The 25,639-nt window shown below is 47.9% G+C and overlaps 17 protein-coding genes across 17 annotated transcripts; 10 read left to right on the forward strand and 7 right to left on the reverse strand.

The window, feature by feature from the left end:
• Positions 1 to 227: 227 nt before the first annotated feature.
• On the forward strand, positions 228 to 2,074 carry TrAFT101_007916 (uncharacterized protein; the record flags this gene model as incomplete). Its single annotated transcript, XM_066128178.1, has 6 exons — positions 228 to 305; positions 366 to 751; positions 804 to 1,237; positions 1,301 to 1,503; positions 1,559 to 1,869; positions 1,930 to 2,074. The coding sequence occupies 6 exons, from the start codon at positions 228 to 230 to the stop codon at positions 2,072 to 2,074; spliced, it is 1,557 nt and encodes a 518-aa protein (XP_065984295.1).
• A 762-nt stretch (positions 2,075 to 2,836) lies between these two features.
• On the reverse strand, positions 2,837 to 4,002 carry TrAFT101_007917 (uncharacterized protein). Its single transcript, XM_024910674.2, has one exon. The coding sequence runs from the start codon at positions 3,904 to 3,906 to the stop codon at positions 2,953 to 2,955; it is 954 nt and encodes a 317-aa protein (XP_024758964.2). The 5' UTR covers positions 3,907 to 4,002; the 3' UTR covers positions 2,837 to 2,952.
• Positions 4,003 to 5,891: 1,889 nt separating this feature from the next.
• TrAFT101_007918 (uncharacterized protein) lies at positions 5,892 to 6,843 on the reverse strand. Its single transcript, XM_024900539.2, has 2 exons — positions 6,321 to 6,843; positions 5,892 to 6,263 (listed from the first exon to the last, which is right to left on the reverse strand). The coding sequence occupies exons 1-2, from the start codon at positions 6,766 to 6,768 to the stop codon at positions 6,004 to 6,006; spliced, it is 708 nt and encodes a 235-aa protein (XP_024758963.2). The 5' UTR covers positions 6,769 to 6,843; the 3' UTR covers positions 5,892 to 6,003.
• Positions 6,844 to 8,301: 1,458 nt separating this feature from the next.
• Positions 8,302 to 8,821, forward strand: TrAFT101_007919 (uncharacterized protein; the record flags this gene model as incomplete). Its single annotated transcript, XM_024904099.1, has 2 exons — positions 8,302 to 8,441; positions 8,518 to 8,821. The coding sequence occupies 2 exons, from the start codon at positions 8,302 to 8,304 to the stop codon at positions 8,819 to 8,821; spliced, it is 444 nt and encodes a 147-aa protein (XP_024758962.1).
• A 994-nt stretch (positions 8,822 to 9,815) lies between these two features.
• Positions 9,816 to 10,810, forward strand: TrAFT101_007920 (uncharacterized protein; the record flags this gene model as incomplete). Its single annotated transcript, XM_066128179.1, has 3 exons — positions 9,816 to 10,018; positions 10,084 to 10,450; positions 10,517 to 10,810. 3 exons carry the CDS (start codon positions 9,816 to 9,818, stop codon positions 10,808 to 10,810), a joined length of 864 nt encoding a protein of 287 aa, XP_065984296.1.
• Positions 10,811 to 10,858: 48 nt separating this feature from the next.
• On the forward strand, positions 10,859 to 11,308 carry TrAFT101_007921 (uncharacterized protein; the record flags this gene model as incomplete). The annotated part of the gene is made up of 1 exon (XM_066128180.1): positions 10,859 to 11,308. One exon carries the CDS (start codon positions 10,859 to 10,861, stop codon positions 11,306 to 11,308), a length of 450 nt encoding a protein of 149 aa, XP_065984297.1.
• A 384-nt stretch (positions 11,309 to 11,692) lies between these two features.
• On the forward strand, positions 11,693 to 12,001 carry TrAFT101_007922 (uncharacterized protein; the record flags this gene model as incomplete). The annotated part of the gene is made up of 1 exon (XM_066128181.1): positions 11,693 to 12,001. One exon carries the CDS (start codon positions 11,693 to 11,695, stop codon positions 11,999 to 12,001), a length of 309 nt encoding a protein of 102 aa, XP_065984298.1.
• A 199-nt stretch (positions 12,002 to 12,200) lies between these two features.
• TrAFT101_007923 (uncharacterized protein) lies at positions 12,201 to 12,731 on the forward strand (the record flags this gene model as incomplete). The annotated part of the gene is made up of 2 exons (XM_024908398.2): positions 12,201 to 12,264; positions 12,334 to 12,731. 2 exons carry the CDS (start codon positions 12,201 to 12,203, stop codon positions 12,729 to 12,731), a joined length of 462 nt encoding a protein of 153 aa, XP_024758960.2.
• Positions 12,732 to 12,849: 118 nt separating this feature from the next.
• On the reverse strand, positions 12,850 to 13,401 carry TrAFT101_007924 (uncharacterized protein; the record flags this gene model as incomplete). Its single annotated transcript, XM_066128182.1, has 1 exon — positions 12,850 to 13,401. The coding sequence occupies one exon, from the start codon at positions 13,399 to 13,401 to the stop codon at positions 12,850 to 12,852; it is 552 nt and encodes a 183-aa protein (XP_065984299.1).
• Positions 13,402 to 13,561: 160 nt separating this feature from the next.
• On the forward strand, positions 13,562 to 13,903 carry TrAFT101_007925 (uncharacterized protein; the record flags this gene model as incomplete). Its single annotated transcript, XM_024905951.2, has 1 exon — positions 13,562 to 13,903. One exon carries the CDS (start codon positions 13,562 to 13,564, stop codon positions 13,901 to 13,903), a length of 342 nt encoding a protein of 113 aa, XP_024758959.1.
• A 309-nt stretch (positions 13,904 to 14,212) lies between these two features.
• On the forward strand, positions 14,213 to 14,401 carry TrAFT101_007926 (uncharacterized protein; the record flags this gene model as incomplete). The annotated part of the gene is made up of 1 exon (XM_066128183.1): positions 14,213 to 14,401. The coding sequence occupies one exon, from the start codon at positions 14,213 to 14,215 to the stop codon at positions 14,399 to 14,401; it is 189 nt and encodes a 62-aa protein (XP_065984300.1).
• A 250-nt stretch (positions 14,402 to 14,651) lies between these two features.
• On the forward strand, positions 14,652 to 15,220 carry TrAFT101_007927 (uncharacterized protein; the record flags this gene model as incomplete). Its single annotated transcript, XM_066128184.1, has 2 exons — positions 14,652 to 14,734; positions 14,806 to 15,220. The coding sequence occupies 2 exons, from the start codon at positions 14,652 to 14,654 to the stop codon at positions 15,218 to 15,220; spliced, it is 498 nt and encodes a 165-aa protein (XP_065984301.1).
• Positions 15,221 to 16,438: 1,218 nt separating this feature from the next.
• TrAFT101_007928 (uncharacterized protein) lies at positions 16,439 to 17,792 on the forward strand (the record flags this gene model as incomplete). The annotated part of the gene is made up of 2 exons (XM_066128185.1): positions 16,439 to 16,507; positions 17,325 to 17,792. 2 exons carry the CDS (start codon positions 16,439 to 16,441, stop codon positions 17,790 to 17,792), a joined length of 537 nt encoding a protein of 178 aa, XP_065984302.1.
• Positions 17,793 to 17,994: 202 nt separating this feature from the next.
• Positions 17,995 to 19,074, reverse strand: TrAFT101_007929 (uncharacterized protein; the record flags this gene model as incomplete). Its single annotated transcript, XM_024908397.2, has 1 exon — positions 17,995 to 19,074. One exon carries the CDS (start codon positions 19,072 to 19,074, stop codon positions 17,995 to 17,997), a length of 1,080 nt encoding a protein of 359 aa, XP_024758956.1.
• Positions 19,075 to 20,078: 1,004 nt separating this feature from the next.
• Positions 20,079 to 21,008, reverse strand: TrAFT101_007930 (uncharacterized protein; the record flags this gene model as incomplete). The annotated part of the gene is made up of 1 exon (XM_066128186.1): positions 20,079 to 21,008. The coding sequence occupies one exon, from the start codon at positions 21,006 to 21,008 to the stop codon at positions 20,079 to 20,081; it is 930 nt and encodes a 309-aa protein (XP_065984303.1).
• An 83-nt stretch (positions 21,009 to 21,091) lies between these two features.
• On the reverse strand, positions 21,092 to 22,477 carry TrAFT101_007931 (uncharacterized protein; the record flags this gene model as incomplete). Its single annotated transcript, XM_066128187.1, has 3 exons — positions 21,092 to 22,122; positions 22,188 to 22,312; positions 22,380 to 22,477. 3 exons carry the CDS (start codon positions 22,475 to 22,477, stop codon positions 21,092 to 21,094), a joined length of 1,254 nt encoding a protein of 417 aa, XP_065984304.1.
• Positions 22,478 to 23,799: 1,322 nt separating this feature from the next.
• TrAFT101_007932 (uncharacterized protein) lies at positions 23,800 to 25,621 on the reverse strand. The gene is made up of 3 exons (XM_066128188.1): positions 25,204 to 25,621; positions 24,665 to 25,120; positions 23,800 to 24,595 (listed from the first exon to the last, which is right to left on the reverse strand). Exons 1-3 carry the CDS (start codon positions 25,420 to 25,422, stop codon positions 24,050 to 24,052), a joined length of 1,221 nt encoding a protein of 406 aa, XP_065984305.1. The 5' UTR covers positions 25,423 to 25,621; the 3' UTR covers positions 23,800 to 24,049.
• Positions 25,622 to 25,639: the final 18 nt, after the last annotated feature.

A 25,639-nucleotide genomic window follows, 5' to 3' on the forward strand; every position in this document is an offset into this window, starting at 1 on the left:
CCCGGATCAGGCCCAGTTTTGGAACTTTTTGTCCCCTCGAACATCTCTCTGGATCTCCTTGATTCTACGCTGCCAACATCACAGCAAGTAGGCAGGGGCAAGGCTCAACCGGAGAAAAAAGCTTCAAGACGGCCCGATCGGAACGCCAATACTGCACAAGAATTCTCCTCATCGCCATCGTTTGTCTCTTCTGCCTTGGTTGCGTCGTTGTGGGGAAGTCAGCTGAAATGGCTATGCCCATGCAGCCACCTCCGTCGGTATTTACCCTCGGCGAAGCAGTCTGTTTCGTATCGCCATCGTCCAAGGTACACGCTGGATCATAACACCGTGAACGTAATTCAAGAATAACGGTTTCCATTTCTTAGTATAAAAGTACGCTGTCCAACGGCCTATCGGTCTCAGGGCCATGTACAGTCATTCGTGTCTCCAGTCTTCATATCACACCAGCGTACCTCATTAAGGCTCGAGAAAAGCTTTCACAAGTTGACGTTTGGACGACCGAATTTTTTCCAAACCTCATTTTCCAATACCAGAATTCTCGCCAAATCATCCAACTCAGCGCTGCTGCCCAAAAGATACTCGAAACTTGGGGGGACCGAGTATTATCTATCGAAAACTCAGAAACTTTGGACGCGCCATCTGGGCCATATTACTGCAATGGTGGTCAGCTACACGAGGTTTATCGGTTATATCCCGATACATCTGGGGCGTTTATCAGTGCGACGATTCAGTCACCAAATGACCCATATCTGTAAGTGAAATGAATATATTGGTACCGTACAGTCACTAACAACCTTCAATAGCTACAAGTCCTTCAATGTGTCAGTATTCACAGAAGAGTACCCTTCAACCTTGACCATCGGTGTGCCTTCACGCCTATACTTTACGCCTACCGAGGAAAAGCCATTAGCTGGGCTGCGTATCGCAGTCAAAGACACCCAAAACGTTCGTGGGGTCAAGACGACAGGCTCGTCTCGTGCCTGGGCCCAACTTCATGGGCCTCAGGAAAAAAGCGCCACCGGGGTACAACGCCTGCTGGACCATGGCGCCATCGTGGTCGGCAAACTAAAGTCAACACAGTTTGGCGAGAGTGAATGGGCTACCAGTGATTGGGTGGACTACCATGCGCCGTGGAATCCACAGGGAGATGGCTATCAAACTCCAAGCGCGAGTAGCTCTGGTAGCGCCGCTTCTGTGGCCGCCTATGAATGGTTAGATTTGTCTACTGGAACAGATTGTACGTTTCATCGTGTCTGACTCTGAGGCATAATGATTCTGATTACTGACAAATTCAAAACAGGTAGTGGAAGCGTTAGAGCTCCTGCCGCTATTCATTGGCTCTTTGCGATCCGGCCGTCGACAAATGCGATAGATAATCAAGGCGTCATCCCATTCTCAAAGAACTTCGATACTTTTGGAATCTTTACGAGAGATATAGAAATTCTTGCGTCAACATCATCGGTTCTATATAATCAAAAGGAGGAGATTCCTGCCTGTTTCAAGGTCAGATAGCTAACAATTCACACACTATAGGATGTTTACATTAACATCACGATAGAATCCCACGAGGATTATATATCTTAGTGAATATTGGCCAGTTGAAGACGAGGCAAGCTCAGCAATATTTGAAAGCACTGTCCGACAACTTGAGAACACTCTTGGTATAAAACGAACTGAGCTCAGCCTAGGCAAACTTTGGTCGGAAACAAACACTGTTGGAACCGAACTCTCGATTGACGATTATTTCAACACGACATTTGTCACTGCGTCTTCTCCCGATCAATGGGCCATGCTAAAGAAATTCCATGCAGAATACGAGAGCGCGTTTGGCCACGCTCCTCCACTAAATCCCCAACTCCAGTGGAAAATGTGAGATGCCTTCTTTCTCCTCTTTGAGCTGCAAATGAGTATATGTTGACGGTGCCAAAGGGAATTTTTGCCAACCCAGACAGTTGAAAGACAAAAACAAGGAGAAGAGGAAATTGAAGTTTTCCGTGCCTGGTTTGAAAGATACGTTCTGCAAGCAGATGAAAACGGCTGCTCCGAAAGCATGTTGGTGCTGCCGTGGACATAAGGTGAACCTAGCTATAGGGACGAATATGGAGAGTATGTATCCTGTCATTACTACTTATCGATCTCACTGACACTTTACAGACGCCCGTCTTGGACTGGCGAAGGGTGGTTTTTTTATTTTATTGCGGTATATGCAGGGGCTCCCGAAGTTATTTTGCCTAGTATGACTTTCGCCGTTGAATCTCACCTCTTGATGCAATGATTAATTTCGTTTAGTTGGTCAAACAACATACCACTCTCGTTTGACGAAGAGGCAGGAAGTGGCTTCCTGTGGCTATTGGGCTAATAGGTGCAAGAGGCACAGATGCAGCCTTCACCACTTTTATTAAGGACATAGTGAAGGCCGCAAAACTTCCAGCCACTGTCAACGTTGGTCGGACTGCATTCAAGTCAAAAATATTTGAGACCAACAAAGCCATCACTGCTTCTGCAGAAAAAGTACTAATACATCAAGATCCTGATCGGATATGATGGATGCTCCGAAGAGCTCAGCGCTTGACAATCATCTCAAGGAAGTCAATAATGGTTGGAGGCGTTCTCTTGAGCAGAAAATCGGAAATCGAGTAATTTCTTACCAAAATTATTTCGTTCTTTAGCATATCTTCGGATTAGATAACATCGATGATTAGATTGGGGCTTGGCCAGTGTCCAGGGCCGTAAATTTGTGATAATTAGTTTACTTCAAGATTCAAAAAAAAATGAACAAAAGAATTTAATTCGTTTTGCTTTTTTCACCTTTTTGAAGAAAATAACCCTCATAATTCTCAGTGATAGTTAATATTTTGATTAAGAAGACTGATAATTAAAGTATTGGTAACTGATTTGTATTTACTCTTCTGGATGGCATTAAGAATGGCTTAATTGATGCATTTCTTCATCTTACTCATCCTCATCTGCGACTCTCCATACCAATTTCTCTCCACTTGGGGCTTGATCTCTCAGCAAGCTCAAAGCATTCTCAGCTCGTTCTAGTAACGTATTTCCTTCCACTATACGGATTTTGTTCGGCTGGATAATGCCTTTTTCCAGCAAAGTCGGCACGATCTCAGACTGTAATTGGGTTTTGAAGAGTTCGTTGCGCAGATAAAAGTGTGTTCGTGTTCCCCTGAGCTTTACACCCTCTCTCCACTCTCCTACCAGTGACTGTGAAACATCCATTTCGTACTCGGGTGGCGTATTTGAGCTCGCATGGACATTAATAACAGGCAGCATAACAGCCACATTGGCTCCTGGCTCGGCAATCTTTGTCAGTGGCCGCAATGTGCCTTCCAGCGAGCCAATGCAGTCCAAGATATATGGGATACGGGGTTCGGTGTCTGAGATTGTCCCAGCATAACTGAGGATTTTTTCTGCCACATTCGAATCATTGTAGTCAAACGTCGCCTTGGCACCTAGCGCCTTAAGCCGCGCGTGGTGTCTTTCACTTGCAACAGCAAGCAAATTCTCGTAGCCCCAATGATGAAGGACTTGCAGTGCATAGTCTCCTACGCTGCTTGCTGTTCCCCATATCAGGATAGGAGCATTACGGCTCTCTTTGCTTAGTTCCTGTACCGGCCAGGGGAGCGGCAGCTCAAGGTCTGCTGTGATGGTATGGAAGGCTGTGACTAGATTCACCGGTACAGCGACAGCGTCTTCTAGAGTGAGATTTGGCGGTAGTCGGCTGCATAAGAAAGTTGAGGTTGTCAAGTATGTCTGGTGGCCTTTTTCTCTAGCACTACGAAAGGCGAATCCAAAGACGGTATCGCCCACCTGTAGTTTAGGATTATGGGAATCCGGATTGGCGGGATCGATAGGACCGAGTGCCATGACAGTACCTCCAAAAGAAGTGCCCATGACATAAGGCGGTTTTATTAGAAGCCCGCCATCAGCCTGATGGAGGTCCAGAGGAGTAGAGGAAGTCCATTCAACACGAATAAGAACCTCGCCTGCACCGGGTGCCTCAGTATCTCGCGTGAGAATTTCGAGAGGAGCCCTAGGGGCGGCAATTATAACCGCAGAATGGGACCCTGGAACTTTTTCAGGAATGAAGCCGGCCATGATGAGATGGGTAAATAATTATAGCTGAGCTATAGCAGGTGTATGCATCCACATAAGAGACACTATTTTATTTAGCATCATTAAAGACCAGCCCAAAAGCCTTCATTATATAAGTAAATGTTGCGGTATTTATAACCCAACTCCTAAAACTATATGAGGAGGATAGTTAGAGACAAATAATTTCTATGTAGAAGAATATGGATTTCTAAGCCAGCAGCAACAGCTGCTTACCTAATGAGATGTGCCCTGGAGATTGATGATCCTTCGAGCGGGCCATTAATACTATCCCTGACACACTCTTTGGGCGAAATCCAGGATGTTACAACGAAAGTGAATCTTGGTTACGGGTAACTACGTCGTAAAAACTTCCATCAAGGTGTAAGTCTGAGAATAGTAATAACATAATTGGAATTCCAGAGTCCTTGTTGTGCCAGCATCGAGTAACCATGAGAGCAATGAGACCACTGTAAGAGTCAGCGACCGGTTCCACCTTAATACTTTTAGTAACTAGACTATGTAGTCTAGTTTATAGGTTCAATTATTAATAGACTATCCCTTGCTAACATGCCATGGAAGGGTCATCTGGCATTGTGCGACCTGTCTATCTCCTAAGTCCGTATCACGAATTTAAACATCATACGAACATAGCTTCAGTTACACGTCATGCGTTGTTTTGGAAAAGCCAGTGATACACAAGGGGTAGGTATAAATGCTGCTAGAATCTTTCCTTATGCGAAATCTTGAGGCGCAGCACAATCTTCTTTCAGCGCTACCTAAAAGTGACTAAGCTGAGGAAGCTGCCAATTTCAATAGCTTGCGATCGAAATAAAGTAGCATCCGCTAACAGGAGTTGACCTCCAGTGGTTTTGTGGACGACAATCCATTATATCGCAATACATATTGTCAGGAAAAGTAAAAGCGATTTTACGCACTAGTTTCAAGAATCGTGATTTGAAATTCATCTTGCAATTAGTAATGTGGCCGTACTTTCTGCCTCGTTACACGGCCAGCCACCTGTAAGCGTGGCTCCACTGTCCGAGCGGAAAGTAAGATCTGTTAAATGCTGGCTGTCTTAAACGTCCAGCCGATATTCGCAAATTCTCAAAGGCATGATATTATCGAAGATGGCTTCACTAGGTTTAGAGAAGTCGTCTTATATGCGACAAAGAGTCCCGGGTCGTCATTTTATAATTGGTTACAGCTGCAAGTAGCAAAATGGTAAATCGCCATTATTAGCTGCCGATCAACCTTTAAGAATCCTTTGTGAAATCTCCTGCTCCTTCATGCAAAGATCTAAGCCCATGCAGGCCTTTGCGTAGTCTTTAGAGGGACTGAAATCGGCTTTAAGGTCCCTTTGGCAGCTACCAGAGAGCAACTGTACGAAATAATTCTCTGCTAGAGCCGCCGGCATATGTGGCATTATGCATCCCTCTAAAGATGAGCTGAGGTGTATCACTGTCTGGCAGATAAGAACTGCGAGTTGACTTGGAGAGTCAAGGCCCATCGATAATGAAGGAAAATCGGCATCCAACATAGCGAAGCAGGCTCTATGAGTAATTGGTTATTGTAGATGACTTCATAAAATCCTCTTTATGCTCGGCATAAATTTTGAAGTGGATTTTGTATGAGCATAAGAACGCAAAATAGAAGGCCAAAATAGATTAGACCATAAAACCAAGGTAGGCCCTGCCGGGAGGGAGTAATAGTATTCCTACGAAGATTCTATAGTAGTCATAATCGTATCAGCTTTATGGCTACAAAGTCAATTATAGGAGAGAACCGCTGGGTGGAAATCTATAACTCGTGTGTCCTGTATAACCCCTGGCTCTATATTATTTCCATGTTACTCTCTTCTTCAATACAGATGCCACATTTTGCCAAGCGAGTTATCTATCACGCCTCGGATTTCAGGGGCTGCTCGTAAATGTAGTAACGCATGGCAAATTCACCATCCCCTCCGTACATGGAATCGTCCTGGATAAGCTCCTCCTCAATGCGGAATCCAAGTCGACTATATAATCCCCATGCAGGTTTACAGGCGAGGATGAAAATATCTAAACCCAACTTGTCTGCTTGCTTCATTCCGCTCTCTACCAAAAGGGTAGCGACTCCTTTACCTTTATTCTCTGGATGCACAGCTAAATAATCCAGGCCTATAAGTTTATCAAGAATTAATGTTTGTCTTTGATTCTGTCCTTGTACGCGCTTACACAAGTACGGCTTTCTCGCCATTATCTTATTTTTAATATTCGTAACTGCTTCATCCAGCGGGTCGGTATCGTTGTTTGGATTCCATTGGGTTGCTTCAGCGACTCGTTTGATTTCAGCTTCTTCCTCGGGGCTCACCGCCGGAACCATGGCTTCTGGCCAGGCTGGTCCACCATCCGCAAGAACAGCATATGATTCCGGCAAGACCCAACGAGCATAGCCTAATAGACGGCCGGTCTCTGTATCAACCACCTTTTGGTGCCGTGAAGTCTCACGCTCGCTTATCAACCTGCGTGGGTATCTCTTGGTCATTCTGGCAATATGTTCCTCAAGTGTGCTGTGGCGCCACGCCAGCACCCAATTCGGAATTTCCCAGAATGCCGACATATTGTTGCGACTGAGAGCCGCGCCGTCAGCAACACTGCATGAAGCGATTGCCAAACTAGCCATTTTCAAAGGTAGTCAAATGTATGTCAACAATGCAGCCACTCTGTGAACTAAATGCGACAAGAATGTGCAAAGCAGAGAGAATGAATGGCCATCTTGCAAAGTGTTCTTAACCCTCCTTGAAAGTAGTTCGTGAGCTCGCCATTGAAGGATGTAGAGCCCCGCAGCTTAGCTCCTCCTCCCTGGCATTTCTGCCTGCATACACTTCGTATACTTTTCACGAACATGTACCCATATAAGGAAAATAATATTAGATCTTTCTCTCTCTTCACTAAGGAACAGAAGAAAATCTCTGCTTGTCCGCAACTCGATAAAAGCAACAAGTCATATATTGTATATTGGGGCCAAGGTCATCAAACTAGCAAGAGCGGGCGCAACGGCGACGTTTCATAGCGCCAATGTCATCTGAGGCATTTGTCAAGAGAGCTGCATCTTGACAGCTAAACTCTTGACAGCTAAACTGAATTATTAGGTACACGCAGTCAGATTACAAGAAGTTTTTACCTAATTTAGGCTTGGGAACCAAAAATGACAAAGAAGACGCGCCATTACTGGTTAGTAGAGTCCTCTAATAGCACCTTTGGTGCTCCTTGAGGCGAATAACCCGAGAGGTTCCGGCAAAGTGATACAACCTCAAGCGGATTTCAACGCCCTATGGAATTATAGGGCTTAGGAGTCCCGGAGGCTTAGTGAAACATCAAATATAATATCTGTTCACTGGCAGGGCTAACTGAAGAAGGTGCACTTAACACAGATACTTCACTGGGGAAAAAAAGGATTCTTAGACCTAATAATAAATAAGCATAGAGGTTGCCAATGACAATTATCGTTTGCATCTATGTGTATGATTTATGGCTCAAAATGATTAATAGCGAGCATTATTTGCAATACAGTAGCCGATTAATATTTTATTTTAGATATGGAACGCCCAATGCCAGGATGCGAGAAAGAAAAGGAAGAAGAAGAAAGAGCGGAGATACTAAAGCTCTACTCTGAGCATGGTGCTTTACCGTCAATGGAATTTGCGATTTGCGGCGAAATACAATTGCTCTTTGTGGAATGGTATAGCCAGGAATTTAAGACCGTTACCTGACTAGTAGTATGTTGGGTTAGACCATCAACAGAAGGCTGACTCTAGATCATCTAGGCTGCTGCGCCTATATAATAAAGGGCGGGTTAAACTTCAGATTACTAGTAAGATTTTGATGATTATTTCTTTTTGCAGCTAAGGCTTGATAATACCATTTATTAAGCGCGATACGAGGACATATTACTCCTCACTTAGCTAAAACACTGAGCTCCGAAGCTTGGATGAGCATGGATGTCAGCTTATAGCCCAAAAGATATTGACCAATACATTGGATAGAATATATATTATACTTTGACTTGAAGCTCTAGAGGCCTATATAAGTCTATGTAATATCTTTGTATTCGGTGACTATGTTCAGATCTATTTCCTCCCACCCTTTTACTACCGCATCTGAAGCTTTTGGCTTGCTTTCTCCGACATCTCCAGCTTTCTACACACATCAGAACATGTCGGCTTCTCAAGACAGTAAAAACAGCGCCCTCTTTAACTGGCTATCAGAAGCTTGGGTAAAGATTTTATTTCAACCAGACGATGATCTCGCAGTCAACACATTCAACAAGACTTTTGCAAACGATATAGTCATCAAGTCAGCAGCATTTCTACCACCATGCCACGTCTCTACCATACTTCTATATCGATGACTAACTCGTACCCTATGATAGGATCAACCACGACCATGTTACCCGCGAAGAATATCTTGCATACATTACTAGCACACGTGCTGCCTTTAACCTAGCCTTCATCCACGCCATAGAAGTCAAAGTGTGGGAATCTCCTAACGGTGGCGGCTCACTTGTGTTCGACGGCGAGCTTAAATATGTTGATAAAAAGACTAAAGAGGAGCAGATTGGTCATGCGATAATGATTCTTGATATCCGTAGTGACGATAACGGAGAGTTGAAGGTTGTACAGACAACTGAATGTGTTACTAGGAGTGCGGGAAGCATTAAGACATTCGAAGGCTAAAGGGTATTGCATGAACACGTCTCAAGAATGCCAAATGCTGCTCAAATCCTTTGATCGCGCTCCCAAGGTGGTGTATCCAAAAGAGATTCGTAATAAACCTGGAAGAGAATCATATGGGCTGAGGAGCTACATTAGAATGATGCACATACTCTTGGGCACCACTAGACTAAAATATGAAGAGAAAAAGAGTTTCTAGGATAAACTCAGAAGGAAAAGGTATAACCATAGCTTTAAGATGATGTACAGAGTCAGTTAGTGGCACATGTACTCCAGCAAAGAAGAAGGGCTCAAATATAGCTGAGAATATTGACGATCTCAATGATCTCCTTTCTCGCCCCCTTTGATTGTATACAAGCGGCTAAGACCAAATATCACCGCAATGATACTTGAGCTATATCTGACTAGTATAATATTGACTACTTGAATCAGATCAAGATATCTTTCTATACTTGCGGTAATGCCATGTTTCTAATATTTTAAGCATATTGTGACAGTCGGAGCTTTGCTCCGGGGTTCCCCACCCCCAGGGACTTGAGATCGATTTAAAAGCTCCCAAGGAATATCCGTGCCCAAACAAAGGAAGCCACTCACTAAATCCAGGAACAACATGGGGGACACGAGCTGAAGAATTAGACCCTAAGAAAATTGAAGAGCTAATATCGCTAGTGCAAATAGTTCCGAGCACTTGTAAGGGGCATTGCCAACAACATCGCACTATATATCAGCCGCAGCAAAATGCTACAGGGGTAGTCCCTAACTGAGACTCGACTTGAGCTGCTAGTGGCGTATTTTTAGGCCAGAAATACGGCCTAATCCAGTCGAGCCGTGATGGCCAGATTCAAGACATAACTAGATTGCATTGGCAAAGTTAGTATTTTCCGGTACGAGCGGCAAGTTTTGACTTAGCATGCAATATATATTCAATTAGTATGACCGCGAATGGGTTTTCATCCAGAAATCTCTCTGGAGTCTCTTCCAGTTCCAAGTCGCCAAAATGATGATAAAGACAGTCGTCGGTGTGCTTGGCCTCGTCGCTGGCGTAACTGCAACTCCCTTGGAGATTGTCGAACGCAGCCCCTGTAGAGATGACAGCCTCTACAAGTGTTTCGCTGATTACGAATATGCTCATTCGGCGTCGGCTTATTGCTCTGCCCTCGTGCCATGCACCAAGACAGTCACGGAAGTGAAGCCCACAGTGTAAGCCTGCTCTCTTCCTATTCTAGATTAATAAGAAATAAAGGCCAATGGAATTTGCACCACAGGACAAAGACTGTGTGGAAGACGCAGACCGCGGCGACGTCAACCTGCCTCATAAAATCAACAACCACTGTTTATACAAGAACAATCCCATCGTCCACGGTGATCAAAACATCAACAGTTGTAGAGACAAAGACATCGACGGCTACAGCGACCGTTACGGCCGACATTCAAAGATCTGAGCCATTGAAGAAAATAATTGAGCCAGTGAAAAGAGCTGTCGGAGGAGGAAAGCCGCAGCCACCGAAGTGTATGCTCAACAAGTGCTTCGTATACACCCCCGAACGCATTACTGCGGCATGCAGCTGCATCAACGTTCCGCCCAAGACGATTACAGTTACGCATACAGCCTGCTCCTCTACCAAAACAGTGGTATGTCTTTTCTCAGGACATTGCTCTCATATTCTGCATTAACATTGGCGATATTAACTCTCTTAGACGTCTACTTCAACAACGACACCTAAAGTTACAGCAACATCATGGCATACTGTCGCCACAGGATTGACTAATGGTGTTACGACTACATGTACGACGACAACCATCACCACGACTGCTACTACGACCACGACTACGACCACTACAACTCCCGAAACACTTCCTTATACTACTCCTGCTACTACTCCTGCTACTACTCCTGCTACTACTCCTATTACCACGGCGGCCGCTACTACGTCACCTTCAGCGCCAAATCTCATTCCCGACGGCGACTTCTCATCCGGTTTGGGCCCCTAGGCCCAAATCAATACCAGCCCATCGTCATGGGTCAACCCGAATGTCGGCATGAACAACAGCCCTGACGGCGATTCACCCAATTTCAGCGTCACCAATATAGCTACAACAGGATTGTTCTTCATGGCCAGCGCAAGCTTCCCTCTTCAAAGTAGCTCCACCTATACATTCACGTTCTATGTAGCAAACACCGCTACCGATTCTTCTTGGACCAGCCAAGTGTCGGCTCAAGTTGCCTGCGGCTCATACGGCTTGGCAACAGCAGATATGACCAAGGCAACTCTCGGACCCAACAACTATATGGCCAGCTCAACCACTTTCAACACGCTCACTGATACGAGTCCACTGACGCTGCAGCAACTGGGTAACTGCCAAGTGCAGATTGCCTTCCATCCCAGCGTTCAAACGCCAAACCAGTGGTTTTTGGCCAAGGTTGGTGTTTCTTACGTTGGTCCTATGGTACCTGCATCGCCCCCGCCTACGTCGTCGGTTGTACCGTGAAAGAGAAATCCGGAATACAGCATATAAGAAGGTATAGATATTAATAGACGATTATAATTCCATCTCATCCTCATAGAAAGATACAAAATCGTTATAGAATGAAAAAGACATTTTTTTCGCATCACAGCTGTGCAGTTTGTGTGCGTATGTTCAAGTATTCAGCATAGCAGAAAATACATGCCAATCTATGTATCTATGTATGATGTTGAAACAAGATTATGAATAGCCTGAAAATTGAATGACATCAGCCACACAACCCAAGGCTTGGGCCGATCTGCAGCACGGCACCCTTTAATCCTTCATTTCATCGCCAGACGAAACAAAAGATTATTCTAGTCACTGTACACATGCCAACATCTCAGTTCGGAAAATAGTACAATAAAAATGAGCTCTAGTAAGCCCTTCGAGCCCACGTTGAGCGATGTCCTGGTCGTGCGCGCAATGCTGGCCCGAACGGTGATCCTCCCAGAGCTGGTGGGAACCATCTTGGACTGCGCCGAATACTGGGCGCGATCATCCACCAAAGCTCAGCTGAACCAAGTTATTCCTGCGCGCTGTATTGGGCCGGGAGAATTCGATTGGGAGGGATTCCGATTTCTGGTGAGCAGCGTATACTCCGAGGCTGACCAAGACGCCACTAACACCGCTACGGCTTCGATCTTACCCTGTCGGCCTGACGGAGCGTGCTTATGAAGGCGAAGACGATAGCAGCTCTCGTGATGAGGAGTTCTCAACTACAGTCCCCGACCCTCTGCCCGTCTTCAAAGAATTTGATCGGGACTTTTTCCAGCGAGCAATAAAGAATGCTTCTACTTTCAGCAATCCGGCGCGGAAGATTGTCTTTCGGATCCGCAGCCACGACCAAGGCTGGACGACAGACGAGGTGCCAGGCATGTTTATCGCCGCCAAAACCTGGTTTGACGCCGGAATCGAGAGGTTCGATGCGAGCAATTCCAGTAAGTATCCGGTGCAATGCGTGACAGCAAATGGCAGCTTCCTTTACTAAAATAGAACTTCGCTCGCAGCAGATGAAGCGGATGGCAATGCTATGAGACGGTGGACTGCACGCAAATTGGGAACGGTTGAGCCACAAGTCAAGGAGGCAGAAGATATGCACGAAGGCTGGGGTTATCAATTTCCCTACACGCCGTGGAAGGGCCCGCACGAAATCCAGCGTAACAGGATGGCATCTTCGGATTTTACAGACTACGAAGTTACTTGGACGTGCTGGGATGTCGTCTCTCCAGATTCTCCAGGGGCGCAAGAGTTAATGGAGCAGGGAAAGGGGAGGATGGCCGGCGATGGTCAGTTTGTGAGGAATCTCAAGCTGGGAGATGTCGTTACCGTGTGGGGGAGAGCTATGCATCGCGGGTGGATGAACACAGTTGAGTCTGTTGAGATTGACATCTATTGGGCGCTTTAAAGGAAACTTGAGTTCAAATATAGAAGAGAAGATACATTGATATGTGATGATATGTGATGATATGTGAATGATATAGCATTATCGCTACAAAGGATTCATTCCTACTCTGGTTCTAGAATTAATAACCGCATGGCTCCTTCGGGTATGTCAAGGATGGAGACTTCACAATATTTCGGTGGTTACGCAACGGCTGATGACTCAACGCTCGCAACTCCAAGATTATGGCCCCAAGTCTTGCCTGTTCTTCCCTATCTGTGAAGTCGCGGACCGGCAGGACACTCTTCAAGACTAGACTGGTAGATGGCGAAGGCAAGGTAAATGATCTGACGCTAAAAGAGCCACCCTCACCTATTTGTGTGGTTGCTGCATCAACAATACCAATGTCGTTGTTGACTAGTTGCTCGAAGGAAGATTCACCACGATCCATGATGTTCAGATGTACATCTCCAGCAAGTGTTGTAAGTAGAGCGAACAGGTGATCATAAGTGATAGAGATGCTGTCAGCCGAGTTATTCTCCAGACGAGAGTGGATGGCAATATAGTCATCACATCTGCTGTCAGCATCTTCGGTTCTTGAAACGCGTACAGTGCTGCTCGGGCGCCTTGACGATTCCTCCATCTCCGCAAAGTGGCACTTATCTATGCCTGCGGCATATGTTGCACCCGGCATAGGAGCTACCATGAAACTGTCTGCAGCGGGAGAAATTTTACCACCGTTACAGCTCGAAAGTCAGCAGGAGTGAGAGACATTAAAACATGACATACCGTCGTCGCCTCGACTCTTCACGTGCGCCACCTCAGCCTGACCGACCCTTTCTTTTAATTTAGCAATGCTGCTAAACGCCCCGAAGCATCCTGTATTTCGGACACTGGACTGTGTGGGCATCATCAACGAACCGATCAAATCCAGGGACATGTATGTGTACAGATGGTCAGTGGAGAGCGAGTCGCCGACTGCACCTAGGACTCTGCACGAGCTCCTGTCATCGACCTTCAAACCGTCGCTGACATGCCGCTTTTCGCTCGCCCACCAGCTCAGCCGTGCTCTTTTTTACATGCATTTGGCGAACCGGATGCACAAGTCGTTCTCAAGCCACAACGTTCTCTTCTTTTCAGCGTTCTCTGACTCACCAAGGACATTGAACAATCCGTACATCGTCGGATTCTCATAGGCTCGCCCAGATGCCGCGGGGCATCCAAGTGAGAAACTGGATCGAGATCCTGGTTGCAACATCTACCGCCATACGGACTGCCTGGAGGAGGGCTATGCAGGTTTCCGCAAGACCTACGACGTGTACAGCCTTGGGTTGGTTCTTTACGAGATTGTGAAGTGGAGGCCCTTGAAGGAGACTTTTCTGCGGACCGCGCGCGCCGAGGCTTTGAAGGCCCGAAAGAAGAATGAGAAGGAGCTGAGGAAGCAAGGACTTTGCAATCTGGATGCGGCTTTACTCAAGGAGTGCAAAGTTCAGGATATCAAGGCCATGCGCAAAGGACTGCTCGATCCTGCTGTCAACACTGATTTGGCCTTCCGCGCAGGCAACAATCTCGCCAAAGTCGTCCTAACTTGCTTAGGGGCCGAATTTGACGAGATACGGAGTGACGACAACATTGTCCTTAACAAAACCTTTTTCGAGAGCGTTTGGAAGCCATTGGAAAGGTTCGAGATATAATTCACAGTTGACAATCTGGTTTGAATAAAATACATTAGATTATAAGCTGGAGTTCCGACTTGGTAAGGTAGGGCTAGGTCTTCTATAAAAGGTTTTTTTCTACTTCTACCTCCGGAGGGGACAAGGACACTCGCGTGGGCATTCGCCGAGAACAAGAGCATTTCTACTTCAGACCTTGATAATTTTGTTACTGACAAGGGCCGGCGTTGGAAAGACATACACAGCCAAAGCTGTAGCGAAGAAAGCTCGCATGCCACTCTTCTATATTAGCATCGGCGCTCTAGGATCTAATACGAATGACATTGAAAAGGCACACGGCCACGCTTTTGAGTTGTGCCATTTTTGAAACTCCTTTCTACTGCTACTAGATGAAGCTGATGTATTTCTGGGTACGCGAAAGGAAGATACTTTAGCACCCAACGAGATGGTATCCATGTTCTTAAGCAAGCTCGAATACTACCAGAGTATCCTATCCTATCCCTCACCATCAACTGCCCTGCCAGCCTCAATTACGCTTTCCAGTCTCGCATCGACCTCCTCCTACCATATGGCAACTTCACTACAGACGCTCGCCGCCAAGTCTGGCAGAAATTTGCCAAGCGCGCTGGTGGTGCGGAGAGATTTAACGTTAGATATAAGGATTACAATCGACTCTCGGTGCTAGAACTAAACGGCCGTGAGATCAAAGACTTGGTCAAAAGCGCAAGATTGTTCAGCATGGAGAGCGAGAAGCACTTGACAGCTAATAGGCTGGTTCAGCTTGCGGAAATGAGGATCGAAGCAATGAATATGCTAAATGGCGACGGAGATATGGTCTAGAGAATTGTCTTGGACGGAGAAAGCGACGGAAGAGATGAGAAATCTTAGCACATGCTACACATAATAGTTTCCGGTTCATAGTTTATTGATGACAGGATGGTAATCCATTCACTTCTAGAAGGGAATCAAACTTTTAACGTGATTTCCCTTGTTTTGTAAACTAGCATAGCAAGTAATAAAGGCTGCAGGTCCAACGGCTACTACGCATGTGCCTTTGAAGCACCAGCGTGAATATATATTGCATCATTCGAAATCCCCCACGCATAGCCCTATAATCATTGTTCACTTATAATGGCTCCGACTCCTGGCAAGACCAGAGACTGTCGCAATCCTAACCATGGCCCATCGGAAATCAATCATATGCTTCATGTTGACTGCCGCTTGCTTTCCCATGCGAATACTAAATATGTGTCCTGTCTCAAGTGGACAATGCATGCGGCTCCGACAATATTTGACAAGATCTTTTTTGTCTGGGGGAATGATCTGCAGCATTTTTTGGACAGTGTCCATATTTGGCTCTGCGCGGCATTTGGGATCGAGTCCGTTTCTAGGCATCCAATGGAACTGAAGCCAAATGGCAGAAGCCTGACGATCGATTGGCAGTATCCCGAGACATTGGATTCCGAAGAAGTGGCCCTTCCACAATACATGCAAGGCAAAGCCAAAACTCATCATATTCCAGCTTTTATCGCAGCGGTCGGGCCCAATGCAAACGAAGGCATTCAGCTCTGACCAAGTCTCATGGCCAAGAACGACAGAAAGGCATAAAGAGAGGTCTAGCAACTGGATAAAAGTCCAGTTACCATAACTAGCAACAAAAGGCAAGATCTGATACACTTTCGGGGATTCTTCTTGCGTGAAGACGCATCGGTAATTATCTCTGACTAGGCACTGAATCTATATGTTAATGCCTCGCGTTATGCGAACTGAGCTAGCGGGCAAATGATATCATCCATTACCTTTTCTTTCTCAGCTTTTTTGCGCTGAATATTTTCTTCGCCTCTCTTTAGCTGTGCTATGCGTTCTTCGTTTAGCTGAGAAATATCCGGGTCGACATTATGTCGAGGTGAATTATCCCTCCATTGACTCTCATCTATCACTTTAGATGCTGCATCAGCAAATCGAAGTCATCAAAACGGGAAAATTCAGGGAATAAAGACGCCTACTGCCTAGCAGCCACATTTCCAGATACTTTATTTGCGTTTCCAAGAAGTTACCATGAAATCGGTCGTCCATGACTTTTTGAAGAGACGATTCAGGACTCAACAGAAAATACGCCAGTTGAAAGTACGTAAACTGGAAGTCTTTTGGTCCTCCCTTTTGAATCTGCTCAATCATTCTGAGCCTCTTTTCGATATTATGCATTGGGATGATTGGGTCAGCGCTTGCAGAGGTTAAGTGGTCCTTGTGGTACTGCATTAGCTGCTCTGTGGTTCGAGGAGCAGTGTAGCCCTCAGGGAATGATGCTGTTGAGTCGTCTTCGGAACTTGAACTATCCATGGCTGTAAATGGCACTTGCTGTTGTGATTATCAGAAGAGGTAGCAAAAAATAAATGAAGGAGTAGAGTAAAGTGAAGATGATGATGAAAGAAGAGAGAGAGAGAGATGCCCCTTGTGTAACTTCACCTGGCAGGAAGAATAACAAAGTTCCATATGCCTTGGGCCTCTCCAAAGCTCCTGCTTCCGTCTTCTCTGCTCTTACACTTTTCAATCCGCCAACGCACAAATGTTGCATGAGCTGTGGAAAGCAACCTGCGTCTAGAGCAGCTGCCAATTTGAGCCTTGGCTGTCTGTCACACGCGATATCTCCGTTTTCAAGGCTCAGTGTTGCTATTCGTCACTCTCCAATACGCCACAAACAAGGCAAACAGAAACACAAACGTTGTAACCCCCTGCCAGCTGAAAGCTGCATCCCCCTGTCATAATTGCTTTTTTTGTTTTTGTCAACAATCTATTTAAATTTGAGCTGCTTCCATCGCTCCTGATTTCCACACCATTTCGCACAATCCATCACCATCTGATCGAGAAGTGAGGAGCCACACACAGTCAGCTCTACCCCAATATCTCCAAACTCAGCTGTAATTCAAGCTAATACTACATACAGGACAACTACCATCTTCACTCTCTCTTAACCAACATGGATTCTTCTTCAGACAAAGCAGATCCAGCCCACACCTCATCCACCATCAAATCTCAAGCGCCAAGGGCTCGATTACCGCCCAGACCCTGCTTAGCCAAAGAGAAGGACGGCGCCATAGAGAGCCGTCGTCAGTCTCCATCAGGAACCAAAGGCTTCTCAAAGAAAGGAAAATATGGGGCCCACGCTTTTGATCATCTTTATCAGCCTCGCTCTGGGACCAGAAGCATCACTAAAGAACAGATCCCTACTATAGGACCCGTTGAAATGCGCGAGAGATGCATGGAGAGCCTCCGCTCTCTAGGAGACGCTTGGGGGCACGTTCATCATGGCGTCCAAGGGCGAAGCACTACGCTCAACGAACTTCGAGATGGATTCAGAGACTTGAAGAAAGACGTCGAGGCAGTAGAGAAACTGCTAAAGTCGACAAAATAATCAACGAACGAGACAATCGCGAATTTGGGTTTGTGATTTTGTGTGTCAATTTGTTTGTTTGTTTGAGCATAGCTAGCAAGAGGCACCAAGGCCTGACTATTACCATGTTCCTTCATCCGTTTGACACGGCCGTCTTCCCATCGTAAAAAGCACAACAACTTATACAAAGTAAACCAAACTACCTTCCACAACTCCCAACCCATTACACCCCCCTCACCGGCAGCGAATCCCGCCTCACCAGCTTCAAATCCTTCGTCAACGAATTCTTACACGTCCCCGTAACCACAAACTCATCGATATTCCTCAACGTGCAGTCCGCAATCTCCCTCAACGCCTCCTGCGTGAAAAACGCCTGATGGCCCGTCACAATCACATTATGGAACGTCATCAGCCGCATCAACACATCATCATGAATAATCTCTCCCGAGTGATCGTCGTAGAAGAGCGCGCCTTCGCCTTCGTACACGTCTAGCGCCACGCCGCTGAGATGCTGCGTCTTGAGGGCCCTGATAACAGCTCGTGTGTCGACAAGGCCGCCGCGAGAAGTGTTGATGAGCATCGCGCCAGGCTTCATCTTGGCGATTGCGGTTTCGTTGATAATCTGACGAGTGCTGTCCATCAGGGGACAGTGCAAGCTGACAATGTCAGACTCTGGGAGAACCTCGTCCAGGCTCTTATACTCCCCAATGCCCTCCAACGCCGGCGAGGGATACGGATCGTACGCCAAAATCCGACACCCAAAGCCCTTCATAATCCGCGCCGTCGCAATCCCAATCTTGCCCGTGCCTATAAGCCCAACAGTCTTCCCATGCAGCGTCCTGCCCAGCAATCCATCCAGCGCGAAATTCCCCTCTCGAGCCCGGTTATACGCCCGATGCGTATTCCGATTCAAAGTCTGAATCAGCGCAACCGCAAACTCAGCAACCGCCTCGGGCGAATACGACGGCACATTGGCAACCATGATGCCGGCCTTCTCAGCCGCCACAAGATCGACATGATTGAAGCCGGCGCATCGCAGAAGAATAGCCTTCACGCCCTGCCGAGCCAATGCCTCCACCACAGGCGCACTCAAAGAATCATTCACGAAAGCGCAGATGGCATCGGCCCCTTTTGCAAGTGCCACAGTATCCTCCTCAAGCGCAAATTCATGGTAAACAACCTCGATATCTGCAGACGCAGGACGATTGGCAGGCGACTCTGTGGCCTTCGCAGCCGCAGCGTCACGAGCTGCCTCAATGTACCGCTTATCGTACGGCTTGGTGCTGAACACAGCGAGCTTCATTGTCAAATTGCAGTAGATTAGATTGACTAAAGCGAAGATTAAGTTCTTATTTTTACCCACGTAATTGAGGAGAGAAAAGAGGAGAGAGGCGCTTTATTTATCGAGTGGGTGGCACCCAATTGGCTTGGCACCGAATGAGGAGATCCAGGCCTTTGCGCACATGCACTCAATAAGGTTTCCGCGGCCAGTGATTCGCCCAGCTAGCAGCAGCGACCTGCAAGCGGACATTCACATGAAAACGCTGCGTGTATTGTGTATTACACCAAATCAGCAGCTGCTGGAACTTGGTATTCCCTAGGAATTCTCACAAAATACAGGAACTTCCAAGTATACCAGTAGGTAGGTAAGCATTGGGTAACTTCAATTGTAAGCATTCAATCACCAACACCTCAATTGCAGCAAGCCGAGGCAGACTGAAATAGGTTGATCCTTTTGCACAGAGCCAGTATCTAGACTCCATTGTGCAGTTACAAAGCGACTCATAATCTCATCCCATCTCAATCCGAGACCAAAGAATGTCTTCTCAATACTTTTCCTTCATCGCCTCCCTTTGGCCAAGAACAAGCAGAATAACAGCGTAGACATCATACACGATATACATCACACATCTTCACCACATTTACGAAAGAGTCCATTTTTGCAACGTCTTTTTCCATTCCCGCTACTGACATTACCTCGTCCCCTTCATCCCCTTTAACTAGCAAACCGTGCACTTGAGAGTCTTTTCCTCGTCTCCGAGACTACTTCCCCCATAAAGCAATTCCCAGGACAAATTGCATATGACAAAAGCTGAAAAAAAAAAAGCAGTCATCAAGACCCATTACCCCTTTGGATCCTTTGACTTCGAGCCTTTGTAGCTTCCAAAAGCCATAGCAAGCATAAATAAAATAAAAAAATTTGCGTTTAATTTGACTACAAAAGTTTCGACACGGAAAGCCAAGTGTGTGCTTTTGACGGATGATCCGATCAAGTCATGGATCGCAATAGCTCGGGGCCTCATCATACTAAGGTCGGCCAAAAGCAGCCCCTCGGCCAGCGGCGCCAGGAGGCATGCCACGGGCCTCAAAGGGGGATCCTCCAAATGCTTCGGGAGGTCCCGGAGGTCCATTGAACCCACCAAGTCCAGGAGGCATGAATCCGTGAGGCGGTCCATTAAAGAAGCCAGGCGGAGGCGGAGGCATGTTTCGTGGAGGCATACCAGCCATAGCCTCTGGAGGTGGCGGCATACCGCCAGGGGGGAAGTTGGGCGGGAACATGTGCGGCATGGGAACGTTGCGGCTCAAACCTCCGGGCAATCCAGGAGGGGGCATCATAGGGCCACGCTGCTGGGGTGGTGGCATCTGGCCGCCGCTTGCCATCCAATTTGGCGGCATTTGGTCCATTGGCGGGGGAGGTCGTTGCAAAATTTGCGTGGGCTGGCCGAGACGCGAATCACGTTCGGCATTGTGGAAAGATTCTTCGAGGGGGAACCCTGGAGGCGGCTGGGGGCGCATCTGGCGCTGTGGTCCCCGATTCTCTCTAGGTGAAAAGTCTGACTCCAGCATTGGTGCTTGCTGCTTCTGCGGCTGAGGCTGGGACTGAGGCATACTCAAAGGAGGAGCACCGGGTCCCATTCTCATGAGGTTCATCAAGAACTCAGTGTTGTTATTGTTGCGAGCCTGATCAGGAATGCCTGAGCTTTGGCTAGAGATGCGTTGATGGTGGCCCACAAGGTCTTGGAGAAGCTGATCTGGCCGAGCAGTTTGCTGCTGTGGCCGAGGGGCAAGAATCTCTTGCACATGTTGTGGCGGCGGACGACCCATACCATTGGCTCTCTCTCCGCCATATTGCTGGAATGGCTCTGGAGATGCCAAATTGCTCTTCTTTCCCATATCAAGGTGATTTCCCATAGGCGGTGGAGCAAACGGCGAGGGGGCCGGAGGAGTAGCACTCATGCTCTGCTTTTGGAGCTTAAGAAGTAGCTGCTGGAAAGCTTGCTTCTCTTCTTCGGGAGGGGGGGGCTGTACAGGGATGGGGCCTAAGCCGGGGGGTACTGAGTGGCCTGAGGAGGTACGCTCGTCGACTGTTCTGCCCTGGTCCGCTGTTCATCTTGGGGTTGGTGAAAGAAGGAGGTAAATCTCGACGATTTGCCCGCAGCCTTGGGCTTAGCAGGTGCTTCGTTTGCTTCACTAGGTGGGGAGGTAGGTTCAAGAGAGCTCTGGCGGCCGCCGAAAGCAAGGAAAAACTTGTCGGGGGCATTCTCGACAGCTGAGATGGGCTGGTGGGGAAGATGAGGCCTCTCGGCCTCTGCAGCCGGTTCAGGTACAGGGGCTGATGCTGGTGCAGCATCTCCGCCTCCTCTGCCCTTTTTCATCTGTTCCATCCATTTCTGGAAATCTTGCTGTGTGTGTGCTTCGCGGAGAGCTTCGGCGGGCTCATCAAACCACTCAGGGTCACGTTCCACGCGCTGTTCGCGATCGCGGGCCCAGCGCCTGTCGGGTGCTGCCCCTCTTCCGTTCGCACGATCATCTGTCGTTTCAGAAGTGTCACGGTCTCTCCAGCTCTTTGTCCGATCGCGTTCTTTTCGTTCGATCGCCGGAGAGTCTGCTGCTACTGGCTCTGTCTTGTGCCAAGAGTCGACTTTGCTTCTGCCAGCGCTATTGCGCGTACGATTGTCATTCTCAATATCTTTGTCTCTGATCAAAGTATCAGCCACTCTCGTCGGACGGTCGCGCGTGGCATCACGGTCGTTGTCTCGCAGTGGCTTCTTCTCATCTCGAAAATTGCCACCCATGCGGCCATGGAAACGCTCAGCGCCCTCAGCTCCAAAACTCTTGCGGGGCTTCACAGTACTCCACCCATCACTATCTAAATCGTTCTCGCCGCGGCGCCGAAGGGCATTAGGGGCGCGCAGACGGTCTCCGTCTGCTTCACTGTTTCGATTGCGCAAGCCAAAACGGCCTACCGGGTCGATATCCTTGGCCGACTTGTCGCTTTCCAGCGTCTTGCTGCCTCGGCCAGAGGAAGCAAATGCCATCCGGGGAGGGGCAAAGACAATGTCTTCAGGGTCTTGAATAGTTTGTATCGTTAGCGCCACAGAAACACTCCCACTTCACATATAAGATAGGACCAACTTGTACTATTCCGCGAGGCATGGCCGATGCCAGTACGGCGATTGTTCTGGTCGAGGAGTGGATTGTCAGAGGGCCGAGGTCGATCGTTGGTTGTTTTGGTTTGTACTCGAACTTCAGGAGGCGCCCTGCGTAAAGTGAAGTCAGTGAATTGTAAGCTTTCGAAGAGCATCTTCACCCTCTAGCTGCACGTACCCCATCCATTCCTCCGCTGGAGGAAGCTTCTCAGGTTTCAAACATAGCGGCGAGTCTCTCAAGAAGAGCAAGTGCTCTGCGGTGTATCGAACGGCCATATCAAGGCGAGGAATTTGCGACGCTCATCCGGCGAATATCCCGACTAATCGCTCAAGAAAGTGGTGAACCTGTCACAAAAAAAGAGGGCTGGTCGGCCGAGAGCCGCAAATGGTAGATAAGGACCCAGAGGGTCGAGTAGCCGGCTGGTAGCGGGGTGATGCAGCGCAGCGTATATGTGTCAATCGAGGAGCTGGGCGCACAGCTTCAAGGTCTGAATGCCGCACGAGTATATGTCTAGCAGTCGAGGAGGCCGTGGAGGAGCTGTAACAAGCAGAAACTGTAAAGGCCGCCTTGCAATTTCGAAGGGGAGGCTGAAGCCGACCACGGAGCTAAACAGCTGGGGTTGCCACTAAGAGGCAAATTGAAAGGAGAAGGTGGAACAAAGAGAAAGGGAGGACAACAACTGCAAAAGTATGCAACGATGGAGACAATTTGGCGGAGAACAAAACTAGAAAGGACGCAAAAAGACGAGGCGAGTAGAAGAGACAATTATGAGAACAGAGGTTTGGCTTTGTTTGTGCGCGGGGAAAGAGTTTGGCGGTCGGGCGGAAACAAGAGGACGCTGCGTCACGGGTGGCTGCGCGCCGAGGGAGGAGGAGAGGGAGGTTGATTGCAGTCTGTGCGAATACGAATGATATTCGGGATTGTTGGGTTGTTTGTGGCTGACGAGGCGAGGCGGCGAGGAGGTCGAGAGGAGGTCGGTTGTTTGGTTGATTCGGGAAATTGGTGATGATGGTGATGGGAGCAGATTGCGTTTTTGGTGGGGACGCTTTTTTAGGAGCGGCAAGAGAGCAAGGACCAGGCAGACAGGAGCCACGGCGGGAAATTGCCAGGTGGTAGTGGCGGCTAGCAGCGTCTTCAGTGGCAAGGAGTAGGGCTTCCAGCGGGTGGCGGGCGGCAGGCAGGCGCTGCTCATTTGGGGGTTTGGGGGGGTTTAGGGGAGAGGGGCTGTCAGGCTGCCTGGAAGCCCAAGGAAGCACGTTGAAAGCTGCCCAAACAAGGCGCACGCATTTCGCCAGATTGGCGGGTGAAAACTATGGAAGGATGGCTGATTAAATAGTTATTGAGTGTGTAATTAGTTCTCCTTTTAAACGAATTAAACAAACCCAGTTGTCTAGTTTGGTGCCTTCAATTAAGCTTGTATCACAAACAAAGGTGGCTTTGGCTGCCAACGTCCAAAGTCTTTGGGCATCATCAGGTGACTAGACTCGGACTACGTGTACCTAACAAGCACAAACCGGTATTCATGTGGTGACTCAACACTTCAAGTGAATGAGAAGACAATATCAATTTACTTGGGCCAACTTCACACCACTCAATTCACGCAGTTGCAGAAGGATTTATATGACGCATAAATCGTTGGTTTCATATTCACGACAAAGTTCTCACATCTTAGGGTAGGTAAGACAATCCTCAGCTCCCAGCATTTTCGCTCTTCTCCCCCAAAAAATTCCATCCAGTCATAACCCCCTCCAACACACCCTTTTCTTCCCATCCCACCAAAATCCTTACAGCAAGTTAAAAGGAAAAAAAAAGAGAGAAAAAAAAAAACAATTTGTCACTCGCGTAGTTTACACTCTCGCCGCAGCAACCGCAGCCACCTCCTCCTCCAGCGGCAAAATATGCGGCAGGGGTCCCAAAGGCGTAATGCTATGGGGGTTGATCTGGGTGTGGCTCCGCGTGTAATGCCACTTGATGTGGTCAAACTGCGTCGTCTCCTTAAACGCGGCATGGTTCCAGTAGAGGTTGCGCATCCACTTGTGCAGACGCGGGTAGCCGCTGCGGATGTCGCGAATGTTGCACTTGAAGTGCTGCACGTACACCGGGTCGAAGCGCGCCAGCGTCACGTACAGCCGCACGTCAGTCTCGGTGATGTTCTTGCCGAAGAAGTAGGGGCCATCGGTCTGCGAGGCGAGGTGCTTCTCTGCGCGGTCAAGGGCCTCGAAGACGCCAGTGACGCCCTTTTCGTAGGCTTCGCTGGTGGTGGCAAAGCCGGCCTTGTAGACGCCGTTGTTGATGTTGTCGTAAGTCCACGAGTTGGCCTCGTCGATCTGGCTCTTCAAGCTGTCTGGGTACAGGGAAATAGAGCGGTACTTTTCCTCAATCAGGTCGTCAAACTGTAAAACTTGTCAATCATTTGTCCACTTGTAGGTGTCTCTGCCTTGCGATCGATATCAGACACTCACCTCTGTTCCCAGCATACGGAGGATCTCGCTGCTCTCATTGCTGACAATCTGGTTCGTCTTCTTGTCATAAAGCACCGGAACAGTAAATCGCCCAGTGTAGTCCTTGTTCGACGCAAAGTATACCTGGCGCAGGTGTGTAAAGTCGTGCAGCGGGTCGGGGATAACATTCTCGCCTGGAATGTCCTCAGGCTTGTCCTCCTTAGTGGCGAATCGCCATCCTTCCTGCCCCAGATGCCAGTGTACCACTGAGAAGGAGATGATGTCCTCCAGTCCCTTGAGCTTCCGTGCAATCAAGGTGCGGTGAGCCCATGGACAGGCATAGCTGACGTAGAGGTGATACCTCCCCTTCTCAGGGGGAAACTCAGCACCGGACTCACGAGAGATCCAGTTGCGGAACGAGCTGACTTGTCGCTTGAACTCGCCAGACTTGTCGGCCCAGTCAGTAATCTTGGTAGCCTAAGAAATACCAATTAGTATTGCTTTCATACAAGTATGTGAGTGTTGAAAGGCGTAGAAGGCTCTTCATGAATACTACTAACCATGTTGACTTGGTTTAGAGACTGTTGTGAAGTGTGTGTGTATGAACGTTGCGTAGAGATAGAGGGGTGATGAGTAAGATTGCTGCTTTGCGTATTTGCAATTGGACTGCCGCTTTTTGGCAATGCTTGAGATGCCAATCTTCTCGTGAATTGCCTGTGATAATTGTTCAAGATACCACTATTGGCTCTGATCTTCAACTGTTGCTGAACTGCTCTCATTTACTGAATGATACCCCTCACTCGCTGTGAAGGAGCTTGACGTCTATATATACAGTCTACTGTGGCTAATTGCTAATTGACAGCACTACGAAAAACGCCAGTAGCCCCTCTGCTTATACTTTAGCGCTTCCAGTTGCTTCATAGTGTCCTCTGACTTAAGCATTGCTAAAAGTCCCGGGCAAACAGCTGTTCCTTTACCAATCCACACGTTATACGG

Source organism: Trichoderma asperellum, chromosome 4 (assembly GCF_020647865.1).
Source record: "Trichoderma asperellum chromosome 4, complete sequence".
Lineage (NCBI taxonomy): Eukaryota > Fungi > Ascomycota > Sordariomycetes > Hypocreales > Hypocreaceae > Trichoderma > Trichoderma asperellum.